Consider the following 21,218-nt stretch of genomic DNA (forward strand, 5'->3'; position numbering starts at 1 on the left):
TGTTGATGTGCACAGGCCATGATTTCAAAACCTATTTAAACAAATCAAATGACAAGGTTACATACAAATCAGAAACATAAAAAAATTGTGTGTGTGTATATATATATATATATATATATATATATATATATATATATATATATATATATATATATATATATATATATATATAATTACATGAAATATATTAATCAATAAAAACATGTCATTGTAATGCAAAATGTAAGTGATGTGTACCGTTATAGTAGTTGGCTGAATTCCTTTTGTTCGTTTTTCAACAACCTGAGAACTTGTGACACGGTCCCTTTGTTGTTTTTCACGCGATATTGAATATTCGGTCTGAAATCGCATGTAAGTAACACTTCAAACAACACTAGCATGATTTCTTTGACCATGAACGCTGTTGTAGTTTGATAATAGTTGTCTGCTAGTGTGATTTCGCTATTTGGAATTTGCAAACAATAGTTTTCTAATATTTTATTAGGGGAGCGTAAATGCGAATGTGCAAATATAAAACCAACTTTACTTCTATAGTGCATGCATGCAGACGCGATGTGAAAGCTGAAGAACGCGATCGCTGCATTAATAAACTTTCACGATTGCATGCAGAAAGTTTTAAGCTGCAGTGAGTAAGGAAGGGAAGGCACATCAGCATTTGGTCATCTCAGGGACACTGATGGTATGAGAATTGACTTTTTCTAATTACAAGGACTGCCACATGCATTGCCTTATTCATAATATATGTGCAATATAAAAGACAGCTACTATTTTGTTGCACTGTAGTTCATTATTTTGTGCATTATAATACTTTGTGCACAATATTAAGTTAATCATGCTGTTCATTTATGTGAATGGTTTATGTAAAGTGGGGTGCTTGCATTAATATTGGGAAGTATTATTTTGATATGCAAATTAATAATGCTGAGACAAAATTTGTGAAGGAACTGTCTTTATTTATATTACATTGTGTTTGTTTAAGTCAGTATTGTGAATAATGTATATTTTATATATTTTGTTCCTTTTCTAAGGTTATCAACCTATTGCTATCGCTGCTACTGGTATCGCTACTACTGTTCAAGCGCTACAGTATTGTATTATTGGGCAAACTGAAAGTTAAAATACAAAAGCTGAAAAGCCTTGGAGTTGTTCCCTGTGTCCCCTGTTATTGGCTGAAGCTCTTTCGAGTTAGAAGCAGATACTGGTGTGTGTAACCCATAAGAACTCGACAAAGCCAACAAGAAAATGAATGAATGAATAAATAAACAACCGTAGAGTTCAATGCTGAATACACCGGTCAAGAATTTGCAGAATTTGCCTTTGCCTTCAGTTGCTCACTGATGTCTCTGCATTGTTCTCTATCCCTCAAGGGGCAGTGTGTACATTTAAAAAATATCTGATTTATTTACAACATTTACTTGAAACATTTAATTTAAGTTAGTTTTTTTGTAGCAATAAAACAAACAAAAGAAAAAAAAGGTTATATTAAATTAGAAATTACAGGCTCTAAACCAGGGGTCACCAATCTCGGTCCTGGAGGGCCGGTGTCCCTGCAGGGTTTAGCTCCAACTTGCCTCAACACACCTGCCTGGATGTTTCAATATACCTAGTAAGAGCTTGATTAGCTTGTTCAGGTGTGTTTGATTAGGGTTGGAGCTAAAATCTGCAGGACACTTGCCCTCCAGCAACAAGTTTGGTGACCACTGCTCTAAACCATCCTTATATTTCTCTCTCTCTTCTCAGATGGGATGGTGGGCCAAATCAAAGGTTATCATGGGCCAACTTTGGCCCGCAGGCCCTAGTTTGGGCATCTCTGTTCTATTACAATAAAATAAATATTAATGTATGACTCAAATCCATGCTATAAATCTAGTAATAGACAGAAATCATAAAATAAAATTCTCCACAGAGCTCATTTTTCTGCTCTGTTTCCAAAGTCAACATCTTATTTTTTTATTTTATTTTTTATACAGAGCTTCTCATGAACTTTGACCCTGTGAAAAGCCTTCATTCCAGATCAGACAGCTGGGACACTTTTCCCAGACGTCTCTTTGACTTTACGAGAACATTTTGCAGAGATTTATAAATGAAAGACTGCATGAAATGTTTGTTATCTAAAAAGGCAAAAAACTAGACAGCAGATACATTCATACTATAGGCTGTATCTGCCTCAGACAGCTTTTAATCTCCCTTCAGTCTCTATTGTCACCCTTAGTCTTACTGCTTTGAGTGTGTTGAGAATAATTCAGCAGATCTGAGATGCCAGGTTTGGATGAAGGCCAGAGAGAAGAGCATATCACAGTTACAACTAGATTGAACACTCAAATACTGCCAAACACTCACAGCTTTTGGAATGAGTGCAAGAATGCAAATTGACCTCAGTGGAGATATTTAAAACACAAGAAGTCTTTTAATGCCAGTTGTTTTTTTTTTTCTTATAGATAGCAATGAGATGATTTTAGCGCATGTATGCCTCCCTAAACATTTTTTAAACTCAGATTCTGAAATTAATTGAGACTTTGGCTCCAAAATGCCTAGTAAATTCAAGATAAGCAGTCATAAAATATTGTTGCGTGTATAAAGTAAACCAATGCAGCTCATTTAAGTAGCATTTTACTTTATTTCGCAAGGCTGTGCATTGTAACCAATCATGCAGATGTCTGTTGAATTTAGAAACGCAGCAGCCAATCAGAGGTGTTAGATTGGTTACTGTTGAAAATGCTGGAATTCGTTGAGTGGCACTCGCTCACTGACTGGATTTTTAATGCTAACCAAACATAAACAAGAGTCGAGGCTTATTTCGCGGTTTCAGGTATTATTTCTGATTTTTATTTTTTGCATAACTCACGTTACATTGACCTCAAGGATTGAGAAGTTTCACTCGTGTTCCCTGATTATGACGTGGCATTACTTCTAGCTGTTAATCGGTATTAATAGTCGTTACTATAATACTTTACAATAGTGATTTCCTAATCTTTCATAAGCTCTACACTAAGTATCCTCAATAATTTACATACTATCACATAAACATAATAATAATAATAATGGCAATATTTGTAGTATTTTGGTTGATTTGTGTAATTTAAGAACTTGACATACATGACAACACAGATTAAAATGAGGTGATTATTTATAAAATTATTTTATGTAAGGGAAAATACTCCTTAAAAGGGCTAGTTCGCCCAAAACAAATTAATTCTGTCATCATTTACTTATACCAGGGGTGTCCATACTCGGTCCTGGAGGGCCAGTGTCCTGCAGAATTTAGCTCCAACCTTAATCAAACACACCTGAACCAGCTGATCAAGCTCTTGCTTTTCAGTTGTTAACACAAGTTGAAGCTAAATTCAGCAGGACAGCGGACCACCAGGACGGAGTTTGGACACCCCTGACTTAGGGCCTACTCACACTATGCCATCCGTACCGTGCCCAGGCCTGTTTCCCGGATCGTTTGAGAAGTGTGAGTGCGCTGAATCGGGCTCAAGCACGGTTCACTTGGCCGGCCCTGGCCTGGTTGGAAGAGGTGTGCAAGAGCGCGGTTCACTTGGGCTTTGGCGCGGTACGCTTGTGTGTGAGTGCAAAACGCGCCAAAGCCCGAAACTGAAAGTGAGACGTGACTTTTACAGAGCTGTTTCATATGGATTTATTAATCATTCTTGCTGTTCAGTGAACGCAAACTGCCGTAGTTTATTAAAGACAAGAACTCCTCACTGCACGACAGCTGCGCACCTTCAGCAGACCTCCTCATTCCTGCAGCACGAGGGCTTTATGATTGTTTATGAGCGCCAAAAGTGGCGGATCTGTTCAGCGAAATATCTGACTGCGTGTCCCCGAATCCCTAAGGACTGTTTGGCGAAATATTTGACAGCATATCAAACGACTGAAACGATATAACTAGAGAAATCTCCACTGTGCTGCTGAGTGAGAGAGCGCTTCTCACTGAACAGCGCAGCAGCGATGACGTAAGCGTGCCGAGGCCCATTTGTGGTGTGAGCGCGGGCCGTCAGGGGAGACGGGAGGGGGGACAAGCGTGCTTTGGCCCGGTTCGAGGCAACTGTACCTAGTGTGAGTACGACCTTATACCCTTCACTTGTAACAAACCTCAATTCCTTTCTTCCGTTGAACACAACAGAAGTTAATTTGAAAAATGTTGGTTACCTGTAACCATTAACTTCCATAGTATTTGCTTTTTTCACTATGGAAGTCAACGGTTACAGGTTTCCAACATTCTTCAAAATATCTTCTTTTGTGTTCAACAGAAAAAAGAAACTCATAAAGGTTTGGAACAACTTGAGGGAGAGTAAAAAAATTGCCCCACAGTCACTAGAGGTGAATTGAATAAACTGAATTGGCTGTAGTGTGTGTGTGAATGAGTATGGATGGGTGTTTCCCAGTATTTGGTTGCAGCTGGAAGGGCATCCGCTGCGTAAAACATATGCTGGATAAGTTGCTGGTTCATTCCGCTGTGGCGACACCTAATAATAGAAGTTACCAAGCCAAAGGAAAATGAATAAATGAATGGTACAAGTTTATAGTGTTTAAATTGATTGGTGTGATAGAAGTACTTGACATGACTACATGACGTGACTACACAGAATATAGTAAGGTATTTTTACAGAATAACACGTTTTTATGTAAGGGAAAATGCTCTTTAAATCAATATCAGGAGAGCAAATATTACCCTTATATGAAGAAGCAATGTCTGGCACAGTTTTAAACTCTTTCCCCTGGTTTCATTGTCAAGGTTTAAGGCTGGTCAAGATTAAATTGCATATCTAAACTCAAAATAACTTGCGGTGAGATTTCTCAAAATACGTCATTGTCATTTTTTGGTCTCCAGGTGCACACCGGTCATATATATTTTCTAAGGCCATTTTTATAAATGTGGCTTAAATAGCCTAATTTAACTAAGGCCTAGACTCCTAGACCCTGTTTGCTAAACTGGACCTTTGTCTTCACAACAGTTACTCAAGTACTACATCAAACATCTTTATTTTCAAATAAAAGACATTAAAATACATACATGAATTCATTCTTTAAACAATTATCTACAGATGATGGATGATTTGTACATTATGTTTGATTTGCCACTTAATGACACTGTTTACATGATCGCCAAGTGTGTTTGTGTGTGTGTGTGTGAATATTATTAATATTTAAAATAATTTCTTCTCAGCTGCTCCAGGTGAGTCTGAATCCTGATGGAAGAACAGCAGACTGAGCCGAGAATTTCACAAATACGAGGTTTGAAGAAGCTCTGAAAGGAGCGATATTTGTCTCCTGCAAAAAGAAACAAACAAAAAAAATCTATTTACAAAGGGATATATGATTAAAAAAAATGTCTTTAAAAGGCCAAACCTCTCACCAGTTTTCCATTTATCTGATCAGAAATAAAGTAAAAACAGACGTATGCAGTAAACATTTGAATTGCAGTAAAATATTGTACAGTATAACTTCTATTTTAACACATTTTAATATTTTATTCATCCCTCTAATCCAAAGACGAATACTCAGCATCATTACTCCAGTCATAAAAACAGAATAAAAACATTCATTTTAATATTTTAACAAATTTGAAAAAAGTTTTGCTGCTTATTAACAATTTTTTCAGGATTCTTTGATGAACACTGCTTTTATTTTAAAACCAAATTCTTTTACAACAAAAAACATAATTTTTAAAGTTACCGTGTCAAGGTCGGGTGAGGGGAAAAGGAGCGAGGACTCAATTGCAACAAATAAGGGTTTTAGTAATAATAAAGTAAAAACAAAAGGCAAAACAAAACTACCCCGAGGGGGAAAACATTAACAAAACACACAAACTTAGCTGGACTGACAAGACAAGGCAAGAATGGAGCAGGAACACGGGGAGTGTAGACAACGAACTGGCAAAGGACTGAAAACATGAGGGGGATTATAAAGCAAAAAGTAAATTGACACACAGGTGAACACAATTAACTAATAATGGGTTAACAAGGAGGGTGGGACTAGACAATAGACGGGAGAGCGCATGACACAGAGAGACAATACAAGCCATGCGCTCACATAACACAACACTGAAGCACACGACAAAAACACGTGAACACAATGTAAACACCGAGCCACGTGCTTTGACAAAAGACGCAAGACACGAGCACACAATGAATGAAAACACTCACCGTGCGCTCACACATGCAGCATGCATGCTTCATCCCAGCGCCGACCAAAACCGAAACCAACAAGACTGAGACGCTGGGAATGAAACACCACGCTGCTGACAGACGAAAACACAAACACGAGTACAAGAGCGCACGCATCTGAGGGACGCAGAGCGCGCGCGCGGCCGCGTCAAGCAGGAGCGCGCACACTCTGCTTACACCCACGACGGCGCGCGCGCACACAGAGACAGAAACAGGACCAGACACAGGTAGTGTCCGAGATCTGCCACCAAAACAAGAATTTACAAGACCAGAGTGGCAGAACCCTGACATACCGTGAAAACAAAGTAACATTTTTTAGGTCTTAGTCAGTGTGCTCCACAACCATACCTGTCAAAAATGGGATGTGACAATAAGGCATATCCTCTAAAAAACAGAGGTGTCTCTTTAAAAATGCACAAATATATAATAAAAGTATTTGCTTTTTTCCCCTAACTTTTTATGCTTTTTTAAGTCGAAATTAGTTGTGTTTAAAAGAAAACCCACCAAAATCAACATGATTAGATGTTATTATCATCATCATTATTATTATTATTATTATTATTATTATTATTATTATTATGTGTACATGTACGTTCAAACATGCACCCAAAACCCAGTGTCCACTTTCGCTACGCTTCAAAACGCGTCAGAATCCGTTTGGGACACAGCATCTATTTATCACCATGGAGCGCGTCTGACAGTCTCGCACTGCTACATGGACTGACTGGCTGCGTCCGAAATCGCATACTTCCATACTATATAGTACACTAAAAACAGTATGCGAGATGTGTAGTATGTCCAAACTCATAGAATTCAAAAATCAGTGTGCGAGAAGTAGCCTGATAACCGACCACTTCCAGCAAGACTCTGAAGTGTGCATCCCATGTACGCTGTGCTATCCCATGATGCACCACGAGTGAACTCATGACTGGGAGTGAAGTGACGCAACTGACGTTGGTAGGTTACATAATCATGACAAAATGGCAGATGTAGTAGATGTAGTATAGAACGCACTTTTCTAACGGTCGAGTAGTATGTTTAAATTCAAATGCAGTTCCTACTGAGTACTGTAGGTGATTTTGGACGCAGCCACTGTTTTGAGGATCACATATGAGGGGCAACGGTGCCTGTTATGGAAATGTAAATCCCAGCGTTTTTATATTTATTTAATGTTTTTGTGCCTAAATACAATGAAAGCACTGAACAGATTCACATTTAAGAGCAAGAGGTGCCCCCTGGTGGTCCGGCTGTATAGTTTGCGTATAGGGAGGATCGGCCCTTTAATGTCTATTGCCACCCTTCATAGAAAGATTGAAAATACGGGAGAAATACAGGAAAATATGTGGATGATCTGCATTTGCCTAAATATGCAGCAACAGACACCTACAGTACTGTGCTGAAATATTATCTAAGATTTACATGTATGTTTTTTAATAGACTAATAACCAATATTCTTTTCACAAAATGGGTCAATTTTTTTATATTTATTTCCTAAAAAGTAGTTTATTTTTATTTTTAAATGTTATTATAGTATATATATTATTTTGGTTTTATTTACATTAGTTTACATAATACTATTTACATAAGCAGTTTACTATATGGTTTAATTTTAGTTTAGTTTTTTATATATGTATTTTTATTTTTAATAATTTTAGTATCTCAACTTAAAATAATTATATGTTAGCTTTTTGCCATTTTTACAGTTTTTTCATCTGATATTTTATTTTGTGTATTTTTAATACTTTGATTAAATTTTAAGTAATTTTAGCATAATAGTTGGCAAAAAAATGTTTGCATCATGGTGATTTATTAAATACCTTGACAAGATGACAGCGGGATATAATTTTAAAATACGGGTGAATCCTGGGAAAACAGGAAGGTTGACAGGTATGCACAACAGTGGCAAAATTTGCGTTTAGAAGATGTGTCTGCAGTTTGTAGGCCCTATCATACACCCGGCGCAATGTGGCGCAAGGCGGGGCGCAATACTTGTTTGCTAGTTTTAGCTTGGCGCAAGAGTGGTTTTGAGGCGTTGCGCCACTCTCTTTAAATAGCAAATGCATTTGCGCTCATATGTGCGCCCATAGGCGTTCTGGTCTAAAAAGGAAGGCGTTCTTAGCCGCACGGCTGGCGCGTTGCTATTTTGAGAAACTAAAATAGATTTTTCATTAGACCAAAACTAACCCGGTCTTGCGCCTCGCTTACACACTGCTTAATAGCCTACACACAAGATGTAGAGCAATATGCAAATAATAGGGATAATAAGGATAGGCCTATATATAGGATATAATAAGAATATATATATAGGAAATAAATATAAAGGATTAAAATATTACAAAACATATTCTTTTCTAGCCTACATAAATATGAAAAATCACTGCTTTTATGTCTTCTTCATCTTGGGAGGCTTTTAGTTCCTTCATAACAATTTGCTTTTGTATAATGTTATTATTATTAGCAGTATTATTTATTATATCCATATTTATATTTGTTTTATTAAAAACAAGCTTATATTTGCCCACCTGCAGGTTTTAGACCATATGGGGCACAGCATGTGTTTTAAGATATAACTCAGGTTTTTGATCACACTTCGTTATTATTGTTCATTTATTCGTTTGCTGGAAATTAGAACTGAATTTAAAAATAGTTTTGAAACAAATCTTTGCGCTTAACAAACAAAATTAATTATTTATAGGCTAATTCATGTCTGTGCGTAAAGATTTCCCTATCCACTAGAGCGAAAGTGAAAGTAGATCGATTATCTCTCATTCTTGAGCGGTAGATGCTCTGTTTAACTGTTTTCTGTAAAAAAAACTGTGAACTGTTTGCTTGTGAGATGCTCAGTTTTTCCCCTTACACTTACTTTAAGTCCTGTAAATAGCAAATGCGCTTATGGCGAGACGCAGCTGGCTCTTAAAGGGAATGGGAGATGAGACTCTGATTGGTTTATTCTCAAAACACACCTACAACTCATTAAGAAAATAAACTCAACCCTTTTAGACCATGCGCCGGCACAAAGCGGATTTTCCCATCCTTAAATTAGCAAAAATGGATTCTGACACACCCTGAAAGCGTTTGCCCCCTGCGCTTTCCGTTTTGTGCATGGACCGTCAAAATAGAGCCCTGTTGATCAACAATTTTTATGATGTTCTCACTAGTATCTGACATGTGCTGCCCCCTTCAATACACTTCTTATTTGCTTTTTATTGGATGCCCTTGAGCTCAACCACTCAGTCAACAATCACTGGCAGAGCTGTGTTTAAAAAAAAGTGCTATTGGCCGTTTTTTAAAAAGGGGAGGGGCTACTTTATGTCCCGCCCAATTTTCATGTTTCAATTGCAATTACGTCACACATCAAACAAAAATGCCCATTTCGAATCACTTCACAGGATGTTTAACGTAACACTTGATCAATTTAACCATTCCTGCTGACAGAAATGTGTATGAAATAGCAACACAGAAGTTTTCAACACATACCAATCCACAGTACGGCCCGACAGCAGGTGAATTGGCATCTGGTCCGTCGAACAGCTTCAGATAATTGTTCTGACAGTCTCCTGGGTCATCAATGCTGATCTGATTAAACGTGACGGTCACTACTCGGCCACTAGGAGCCCTGATTGACCACTCACAGGAACTACCGTTGGCGTAAGTACCAGGGTAGTTTGGACTGGTGAAGGAGCCGTGGTCTCCATATAACACACCACCACAACCTGGACAACATTTAGGACTCATATAAAGCTTATGGTTTAATATCAGACAGATCATCATATAATTAGTTATAACAAGGGAATTATGATGAATATTTTATATATACCCTGTGGTGAGGAAGTCCAGGTGATCTCGAAGCCATTACGAGTGGTAGTAAAGTCACTCTTGAAGAATATGAAGAGCTCGTTGCTTCCTGGGAAGACGGGATTGGGAAGTGTGTTTCCACAATGCTTTCCTAATAGAGGTGATGTGGCAGTGCTGCCGTTTCTGACCTACACCAGCAAAAAGACATTAACAGAAGTGCTAGTGTATGGTTTTATTTCATAGCTGTCTGTGAACAGTATGGACATCTTTATTCATAGAATATTTGGATGATCTGCATTTGCCTAAATGTGCTGCAACAGACACCTACAGTACTGCACTGAAAAATTATCTAAGATTTACATGTAGTTTTTTAAATAGATTAATAACCAATATTCTTTTCACAAAAGGGGACATTTTTAAAAAAATATTTATTTACTAAAAAGTTTTTTTTTTTTTTTTAAATGTTATTATAGTATTTATATTATTTAGGTTTTATTTACATTAGCAATTGGCAAATTTTTTACATTAGCATTTTACTATATAGTTTAATTTTAGTTCAGTTTTTTTGTATATGTATTTTATATTGTAATAATTTATAATATAATCTCAACTTAAAATAATTATATGTTAGCTTTTTGCAATTCTTTCAGTTTTTTTTCATCTCATATTTTATTTTGTGCATTTTTATTGCTTTAATTTAATTTTGCTTAACAGGAATGAAAACAAAACACTGGGTCTTGTGACATTTGTTAAGGGTCAGGTGATAATGTAGGTAAGTTACAGTTACTTCTTTATTTTAGTGAATATTAGTCAAATAACAATACATTAAATTAGCAAAATTGTTGGTTTAGTATGTGTTAGTTTAGGGATTAAGATGTTTTTTTTCCTTTCCTTTTTTGTATATTTTTAATCATTTTAGTACCTGATCCTGAACTTAAAATATGGGGATGTTAAGAGTTTGGTTTTATTAACATTGGCATTTACATTATGGTATATATTTTGTATTAAAATATATACAACATGGTATATATTTTAATTTCTATTTATTTATTTTTAGATATTTTTATTTTTAATAGGTTTAGTATCTCAAATTAAAATAATTATATGTTAGCTTTTTTTTGTTAGCAAATTTGACTGTTTTTCTTCTGATATTTTATTTTGTGTATTTTTATTACTTTAGTTTTTAGCAACATATGAACACAAACACTGGGTCATGTGACATTTTTCAAGGGTCAAGTGATAATGTAAGAAGTATTTATTTATAATTTATTTATCTATTTTTTTATTTTTAATAATTAATGCTCATTTATATATATATATATATATATATATATATATATATATATATATATATATATATATATATATATATATATATATATATATATATATACACACACACACACACAGTTGAAGTCTGAATTATTAGCCCTCCCTGTTTATTTTTCCCCCAAACTGAAAGAAACATTTTTTTCAGCACATTTCTAAACATAATAGTTTTAATAACTCATTTCTAATAACTGATTTATTTTATCTTTGCCATGATGACAGTAAATATTTTACTAGATATTTTTCAAGACACTTCTATACAGCTTAAAGTGACATTTAAAGGTATAACTAGGTCAATTAGGTTAACTAGGCAAGTTAAGGTAATTATGCAAATTATTGTATAACGATGTTTTGTTCTGTAGACCATCGGGAAACAAATAGCTTAAAGGGGCTAGTAATTTTTTAGACCCTAAATGATTTTTAAAAAAATTAAAAACTGCTTTTATTCTAGCCTAAATAAATCAAATAAGACTTTCTCCAGAGGAAAAAATATTATCAGACATACTGTGAATTTTTCCTTGCTCTGTTAAACATCATTTGGGAAATATTAGAAAAAGAAAAAAAGGGGGACTAATAATTCTGACTTCAACTGTGTGTGTGTGTGTGTATGTGTATGTGTGTGTGTGTATATATATATATATATATATATATATATATATATATATATATATATATATATATATATATATATATATATACATATTAGTGAATATTAGTCAAATAATAACACATTATGTTATAAAAATTAAAAATAACAGCCAAAAACAAATGTCAATATGTTTCAGCTCACCTCAAGATAGTCAAAGTTGCAGGAAGGATGAGTCTCTACATCAAAACTGGTAAAGAAGAGAGAGATGAAGCTGTTTTGAGGTGCCTGCAGGACGATACTGCACTCCAGATTATGAGGATACAGATCAGGCCAGCCTGGGCTTTTCAGGTAACCATATTCCTGCTCATACACCCGGCTACAACCTACATACACACACAACAATATAAATCACAACAACAACAAGATTAAACACACTTCTCCAAGCACAGAAAAAAGACTCACCCGCCACCTGATAGCTCAGACTGAACCCGTTTCCAGTCATGAAGGCCTCAGATTTGAAGGTGATGTGCATGGTGCGTCCATAACTGTAGAAATCTGGAACATGTGAATCTGCGCTGCAAAATTTATGAGCCTGTCCGTAATCTCCCTGAGAGACGACAGAAACACGTTTCAGCGATTTTAATGACAAAGCGATGAACTTTGAACTCATAATGTTATTATGAGTTAATAACAAGGTAATTATAAACATGATTATTAATATACGGAATGTTATAATTGTACAAACTTACATAATAACTAATTATATCATAAAAAAAACAATAATAGTAATAATGAATTAATGCACACAACAAAACACAGAATGAACAAATAAAATAAGATCAAGTGATAATTTAGTGAACTAAACTGAAATGAAAAAATGACATACCGAGGAATATAAAAGTTTAATTAATATAAAAGTAAAACTTGATAATGTAAAAATAAAAACTAGTTGAAAATATTTGTATTTGTTGTGTCTTTAAAAGGAAAATAAAGCACTCAGTCGACTTTACCTTATTTTGTACATTAGATTCTACTTTAATAAAAAATATATTAAACAAACTCGGGTAATGTTTGAGCCACAGGTATTAACAAAAGAAAAACACACAACTTAAGACACTTAAATGCTTGTATTTGTTGTATTTGCACCAGCTCAGCGATGCACTTCCACAACGTCATGCATTGGGTTAAATAAGGCTGGATGGAAATGGAAATCCAGACAGGCAGTCAGGCAGCGTAATACAGACAGTGAATCAAAGCACATCAAATAATCGGTAATTAAAAGGGGAAACAAATAAATATTTATACTTTTATATTAGACACACATCTGTTGCTTGTATTTGCACCAGCTCCACGTCCACAACTTCAAGCATTAGGTAAAATTAGGCTTTACAGTCGCCTTTACTTCCATTGTATCTGTTCAGTTAAGAGAAAGGAACCAACCCCGTGACGTCAGATACAGCGACATTCCATGATGGCGGCACCATAGGTCTAACAGCTATAGTAAAACATGCCATTTTATGCTAAATTGTTTCATTAACTGAGTTTGTTTAATATAATTTCATTAAAGTGGAATCCAATGTACATAATAAGGGTTAGGTATTCAGTCAACTTGACTGAATACTTCATTCCCCCTTTAATTTGTATATATAAACTAAAATTGCACTTCTCTTAAGGTTTTTCTTAATTTTTTTTTCACTAAGCTGAAATAATAATAACAACAACAATAAAATATATAAATTGTTTATCCTTTCAGAATTTTTTTATCTAAGAACACTAACATTGCAAACTAAAATGTTCTAGTTTTTTTATTAAACTATATTATATGTATACTTTATATTAAATATATACTTTATGCTTTTTCATGTGTACGCGGGTCACTGTACACTAGTGATCCAAATTGTGCTATTTTGACGACTGTCGCTTTAAATTCAAATGAGATCGTACTCCCAGCCCTCTTTTCAAAAGAGGGCGGAGCAACAAATGCCTGTGTGTCAGATTCAGAACAGGACTAACGTTATTTCTGTTAAAAGAAGTGGCTCAGAAGAAAGTCGTCTATGGAGATTACATTCATCATTTGTGACACTATCTTTGGCAGATACAGCATGAAAACTGTAATGGCGGATGGCTGCTTCTCACTCAGGGCAGTCTATGCTAATGAGGAAGAGATCGTCACTAATGGATGGGGTTTTCCCACTCTGATGACACCTACAATCAATGTGTCTCAACAAGCTGTTTCTATAAAGTGTGATTATAAAATTTAGAACTAATTAATTTTAACCATTAGAATCTGTTTATATTCACACACTGTTACCACACAATTGTGTTTAAACCTCATTATAAAAGTAATTTTTGCATAATAGGTCCTCTTTAAGTGTATATAATGCGTGCAACTGGATCTCACCACAGGGAAGTCCTTAAACTCCAGGAAGTTGCTGGTGCAGCTCTGGCTGGTGTCCAGGTGGAACTGCTGTACAGACACTTTCACCCCCTCCTGAGACGGAGCATCCAGCACCCAGCGGCAGGAGGTGAACGGCGGGTAGGCATTGGGATATAATGGAGATGTGATGGTCTGAGATGTTGCTGTGGCATTGAAAGCTCCTCCACAAAGACCTAAAGTTGTGGAAAAAGGATATTAGCATGACTGATGCAACAATGGGCGATATGGCAAAAATCTCATCACAATATAAGACATCTCATATCCTGATAATAGTATTTGTATGCAGGAGTTTCGCAGTTGTACGCCTGCAGCTTGTTCAAAAAGCAAGTTGATATACTTTTAACTGGGACAAAACAAATTTCTATCTCACCAGTTTTATAATCCCTTAACTGGCTGCCAGTCTAATTTAGGATTCAATACAAGTTATTGCTATTTGTTTTTAAAGGTTTGAATGGTCTGGCACCAACTTACATTGGTGGGCTTCTTCACTGGCATCCTTCATTGAGGTCAATTAGGTCGGAAAACCAGTTAGTTGTTCCCAAATTACGGTTAAAATCAAAAGATTACAGGGCTTTTTCTTTGACAGCCTCTCATCTGTGGAATGGTCTGCCTTTACATATCAGGTCAAGCTCTTCCGTTGGAGCTTTTAAGTCTTATTTTTTTTAAAAAATCACCGTCAGTCTCTTGCTTTTGATTGCAATGAATTAATTTTAATTTGTTTTACATATTTTGTTTATATACAGTTGAAGTCAGAATTATTAAACCCCCTGAACTATTAGCCCCCCTGTTTACTCTTTTCCCCAATTTTAGTTTTTTTTTTCCAAAAATTTAGCTGAAAGGGGCTAATAATTTTGACCTTAAAATGTTTTTAAAATATTAAAAGCTGCTTTTATTCTAGCCAAAATAAAACAAATAAGACTACCCAGAAGAATAAATATTATCAGACATGCTATGAAAATTTCCTTGCTCTGTTAAACATAATTTGAGAAATATTTAAAAAGGAAAAAAAAAATTCATGATAATTTTAATAATTCTGACTTCAACTGTATTTAAGTGTAGATTTTGTATGTTGGTTGTTTTGTAAAGCCCTTTGGTCAACATCTGTTGTTTTTAAATATGCTCAATAAATGAAGCAAGCAAACAAACAAACAGTATTGTAAATTTAAAAAATTCCAAAACAAATTAATAATTTATATTCGTTGATCATATGTAAAGGACTATTTTTTTTTATACTTTAAAGTACAGTTGTAGTCATAATTACTCACTCCCCTTTGATTTTGTTTTATTTTTATATTTTTTTTATTTCATTTTTCCAAATGATGTTTAACAGAGCAAGGGAATTTTTACAGTATGTCTGATAATATTTTTTCTTCTAGAGAAAGTATTATTTGTTTTATTTTGACTAGAATAAAAGCAGTTTTTATTTTTTTTAAAACCAATTTAAGGCCAAAATTAAATAGCCCCTTTAAGCTGTAATTTTTCGATAGTCTACTGAACAAACCATCTTAATTACCCTAACCTGCCTAGTTAACCTAATGAACCTAGTTATACCTTTAAATGTCACTTTAAGCTGTATAGAAGTGTCTTGAAAAAATATCTAGTAAAATATTATCTACTGTCATCATGGCAAAGATAAAACAAATGAGTTATTAAAACTATTATGTTTAGAAATGTGTTGAAAAAAAAAAAACTTCTCTCCGTTAAACAGAAATTGGGGGAAAAAATAAACAGGGGGGCTAATAATTCTGACTTCAACTGTGTATACTAAGAAATGTACTCATTCGTGTGTGATCATATATCTCACTTTATTTGTAGAACTTTCAAATAAATATTAATAACTAAAACACTTTTCAAAAAGGAATGATTACAGGTCCAACATGAAAAAATAAAATTGCAAAATGTAAACATTGTACTTTAGAGACTGCGACTTTCTCAAGTTGCTGTTATTCATGTTTCTGTCTGCATCCCTGTAATGATGTGTAATATTGCGCTTATATAAATTATGAAAAAGTACTTTCGTAAAACAAAGTTTTTTTGTAACACCGCATAGAACATAAGATGAAACAGTACACTTTTCATTTTGTCTATATGATATATCTCGTTATATTGCACATCCCTAATTTAACATGTACACAAAGTTTAATAATTCTTGTGTGGGGGTAAAGTTTAGTGTCAAAACCTATTAATATCTTATTAAGACATTGGTTGGACATATGTAGATTTACATCAAAATGTACTAACTCACATATGTGGAGAGAATTTGGATGGAAATGTCTAATAAGATTTTTCATCACGCCAAAAAAAAGAGCATATACGTAACAGGAAAGGACACTAAGTGCTGGAGACAATGCGGGTCTCAGGAACCTAATCACTGGCACAAAAAATATTCTTTCCGTTAAATAGAAATTAGGGACAAAAAAATATACAGGGGGACTTCAACTGTATATAGCTTCAGTATATCCATTAACAAAGGCATTTCTAAGCCAAGCCTAAGTTTTGTAGAGTCACCAAAACATCATCTGCATACATAGAGATTTAGGGCTCTATTTTGACGGTCCATGCCTAAAAGCGGAAAGCGCAGGGCGCAAACGCATTGAGGGCGTGTCATTCTCCACTTTTGCTATTTTAAGTATGGGAAAATCCGCTTTTCGCCGTGGCGCATGTTCTAAAAGGGTTGAGTTTATTCTCTTAATGAGTTGTAGGTGTGTTTTGAGAATAAACCAATCAGAGTTTCATCTCCCATTCCCTTTAAGAGCCAGTTGCGTCGCGCCATACGCGCATTTGCTATTTACATGATGTAAAGTAAGTATAAGTGGAAAAACGGAGCATTACTAGCAAGAAAACAGTTAAACAGAGCATCTGCAGCGTCAGAATGAGAGATAAGTCATCTCATAATTCTCATGTATAGGGAAACGTGTTGTACGCACAGACATCAATTAGCCTGTAAATTATAATTTTCGTTTGTTAAATGGAAAGGTTTGTTTCAAAACTATTTTTAAATTCAGTTCTAATTTCCAGCAAACGAATAAATGAACAATAATAACAAAGTGTGCTCAAAAACCTGAGTTATATCCTAAAACACATGCTGTGCCCCATATGGTCTGAAACCTGACAGGTGGACAAATCTAAGCTTGTTTTTAATAAAACAAATATAAATATGGATATAATAAATAATACTGCTAATAATAATAACAACATTATACAAAAGTAAATTAAATGAACTGAAAAGCCCCCGAGATAAAGAAGGATTCAAGGCAGTGGTTTTTAAATTCACGTAGGCTAGAAAATAATATGTTTTGTAATATTTTAATCCTTTATATCTATTTCCTATATATATATATATATATATATATATATATATATATATATATATATATATATATATATATATATATATATATATATATATATATATATATATATATATATATATATATATCCTTATTATATCCTATATATATCCTTAATATTTTAACAATTTTTCATATCCAAAGATATTTGCATATTGCTCTACATCTTGTATGTATTAAGCAGTGTGTAAGCGAGGCGCACTTTGCGCCGGACTTTAGACCGGGTTTGTTCTGGTCTAAAGAACAGACTATTCGAGTGTCTCAAAATAGCAACGCGCCAGCAACGCACCAAAACACGCCTGCTTTTTTAGACCAGAACGCTTATGGGTGCACATATGAGCACAAATGCATTTGCTATTTAAACTACTTGCCGCAAAATGTCAAAACGACTGAAACTAGCAAAAAACAGTTGCGTCATGCCTTGCGCCACATTGCGCCGGGGTGTATGATAGGGCCCTTAATGTTTTACTCCTATTATATCTAAAGTATTCCCTCTAAATCACCATCCTGTCTAATCACTTGAGCCAATACATGTACACAAAGTTGAGAAGTAGAGTAATCTCACTGTTCACTGTGCTGTAGGTGGCATTGAAGCCGCGGCGGGAAACTGTGCCATCCGAGATAAAGTGAACAGTCAGGAAGTTACTGGCCGAGATGAAGGGCGCAGGAATCAAATCTCCACAGAACGTGCCGACCAGTGGAAAATTAGCACTGTCACCATCATAGATCTGTAGATACAGTTAGTTACAGAAATAAAAAAATCATAAATTTTCAAATATACCCCAAGTGATGTTTAATGGAGTGATTTTGTTCAACACGTTGCATTTGCATTACCCCCAATTATTGGGAATGCTGTTTCTCAGGATTGTTTAAGGAGCTTCTTAAGACACATTTTTCAGTAATGCATTTAATTTGTGACTATCTCTGTCATTTTTATGCAGTTTGTCATCTTTTTTTTTTGCTTTTTTGTAAGTGGCACGGTGGCTCAGTGGTTAGCACTGTCGAATCACAGCAAGAAGGTCACTGGTTCGAGTCCTAGCTGGGCAAGTTGGCCTTTCAGTGTGAAGTTTGCATGTTCTCCCTGTGTTTGTGTGGGTTTCTTCCGGGCGCTCCGGGTTTCCCCCACAGTCCAAACACATGCACTATAGGTGAAATGGATGAACTAAATAGGCCATAGTGTATGAGTGTGTAATATATGAAGAGTTTGGTTGCAGAACACGATAAACGCCATTTTTTTGACATTTGGATTTTATTATTGGAAATCACTGTTCCGATGTACCTTAATCTATGTGTGAATTGCTGCCATTAATAACATTTAAGAATGTACATTTTAGGCAGAGTACAAAAATTTATTTTTTCACAAAACGCGATATCCGCCAGACCAGTTTCTTTACAAAGTGCGATATAACAGTTATAGTACATTCAGGATGCTGCACGAGCTCAGCATCCCCTGGGAAGAGAGTCGCCGCTGGTGAAGTGCTCCGAGTTTGCTCATTGATTTAGCGATAGAAGATGAAGCCTTTAACTTCACAAAAGTGTATAAAAATGCTACAAAAGGGGACCAGAATAGGATACTCCTGTTTCTGTCAACAATACACAAATGCAGCAGGGAACGAGTCTCCGCTGATGTCAAGAGGAAGACCAGAAAGAGCCTTTTTTTCTGCGCTCCTTCCCATCACAAGATACCTGTCTGCAAGGCAACATTTCTAAGGGCCCTTTGTAAGTTTTTTTTTAAATAATTTCTTTCATGAAGCTGAGTAGCCTATCTGAAGATTTATTTATGCGATTGCACCTAAAACCTCACATTAATTCTTGTTGTTGTTGATTTATTATAAGGGAACATAAAGGGCACAGGTTGTTATGGAGAAAAATAAACGGTTTTGTTTTTTCACAACAACCAAATAAATAAGCTGTCAGTATTATTATTATTACAGTGAAATAATTCATTAAATATGACAGGGCGAGGCGAGCTTGTGTTGCGGACTCGATGACACCGTGGCTCCGCCCGCTCTGATCATACAGGTTTGGTTTTCAGCAGCAGTGTGGAAGGAGCCTCCACTCTTTCTGTAACAAGTTACAAGTCGTTTATCCAACTACCTTAATCTTACTTATCAAACAAAACATTGACTCACTAGCTTTTCTTAATGATATTACAGTAGTAGAATATAGGTGGATATAGAGGTTTGCAAAAAAAAAAAAAAAAAAAAAAGTTATGTTATGTGTTACATTCTGGCCAAAACTAACTCAGAATCTTATTGTTATTAATCAATCTTTGTATATATTATTCCATATATTTATGATGTATAGTTTTTTTTTACCAATTTAAGATATTTGACAATATTAAGAATAATATGTTGCATTTTGGCTTGGTTTTTGACTTATTTATGAGCTATTTATGGACATACAATTAAATAAAAAATATCCTGGATTTGAAAATATCGTGTTCCTGGCCTTCACTGAGCTCAAGGAATAGTTTAATGTACAAAAATTGTGAATGAACTTGACTGTTGATGTCTTAAATAATAATGTCAAATAACCAACATTTTTCAAAATGGATATATCTCGTTTTGCAACGAAACTCTTCATATATAGACTATATATTGCAACACTCTGAGTTTGGAAAAATGCATCATGAATGAAGTGTATTATTATAACCTATTAACTGTAGTGTAGTATGTTGCAGCTTTAGATTTGTTTTCAATATATGTGATGGTTATTACCGTGACATGATCGTATCTGCAGAGGGTTCCGGTGGACCCTTCAAGCTCAAAGGATGTGAATGTGAGGTTGATGGCTTTATTGACCTCCACAGCGATGGTCCACATACAGTCCATATGCGGCTCATACTGACCATTCATGTCAATATCAGGAGAACCAAACATTCCTGATGGGGAAGACAGGAAACCTCCACAGCCCTGCTGAGGACCTGGAGAGACAAAGAGAAAGAGATTTAAAAGAGCTGAAGGATGTGCTTACAAGAAACTGCCTGGAAGAGGCAGCAGAGTCCACTAAATGACTAAATGTGAGTTTTTGTCTTTGGTTTTTAGCTTTGAGGCTATTTATATGATGGTGTCATTGTAAAAAAAAACAACTACAAGAAGATTGGCATTTTTAAATCTACTGCCTGTGTCTTTTTAAGGAAAGCTGAATAAAATAAGTGTTATACATTCACTGTGTTATTTAATAACTACATTGTTTTTATGGTCATTAGTTCTTGGTTTTGAAAAAGCTGAACAGTGTGTTACTTATTTTTGTAAGTACATAATATATGCACAAAATGTTAATAAATAATTTGGCAAAGTAAATCAATAAGTAAAGGATAAAGATATTGGTGAAAAAAAAAAGAAAATCAAAGAGACTTTCATATAAAGTCATACCATAAATGTAAACTAAAAACAAATGTATTTGTGTTCTTTGAAAAAAGAAAACTAAATCAGTATTAATATTATATTTTACACAAATAATTTGGATTGACAAAAACAGTTGAAATTAGAAAATTACATTAAATAATATTTAAAAAATTACAATAAATAGATAAAGTTATA

General features: G+C 34.8%; 1 protein-coding gene and 1 long non-coding RNA gene across 2 annotated transcripts in view; one reads left to right on the plus strand and one right to left on the minus strand.

Annotated features, from left to right (window-relative positions):
* The window catches only part of LOC147838080 (uncharacterized), a 982,747-nt gene that overhangs the window by 955,143 nt on the left and 6,386 nt on the right, over positions 1–21,218 (plus strand). The window lies entirely within an intron of this gene.
* The window catches only part of cubn (cubilin (intrinsic factor-cobalamin receptor)), a 115,998-nt gene continuing 99,753 nt past the window's right edge, over positions 4,974–21,218 (minus strand). Inside the window, exons 59-66 of the mRNA XM_087309808.1 lie at positions 20,394–20,599; positions 18,239–18,401; positions 14,288–14,496; positions 12,349–12,493; positions 12,088–12,269; positions 9,991–10,156; positions 9,651–9,886; positions 4,974–5,277 (exon numbers count right to left, since the gene is read on the minus strand). Coding sequence (XP_087165934.1) covers positions 5,170–5,277; positions 9,651–9,886; positions 9,991–10,156; positions 12,088–12,269; positions 12,349–12,493; positions 14,288–14,496; positions 18,239–18,401; positions 20,394–20,599 — 1,415 coding nt within the window. The 3' untranslated portion in view covers positions 4,974–5,169. The remainder of the gene's footprint in view (positions 5,278–9,650; positions 9,887–9,990; positions 10,157–12,087; positions 12,270–12,348; positions 12,494–14,287; positions 14,497–18,238; positions 18,402–20,393; positions 20,600–21,218) is intronic.

The sequence above is a fragment of the Danio rerio genome, chromosome 24 (genome assembly GCF_052040795.2).
Source record: "Danio rerio strain M-AB ecotype USA chromosome 24, GRCz13ab, whole genome shotgun sequence".
Lineage (NCBI taxonomy): Eukaryota > Metazoa > Chordata > Actinopteri > Cypriniformes > Danionidae > Danio > Danio rerio.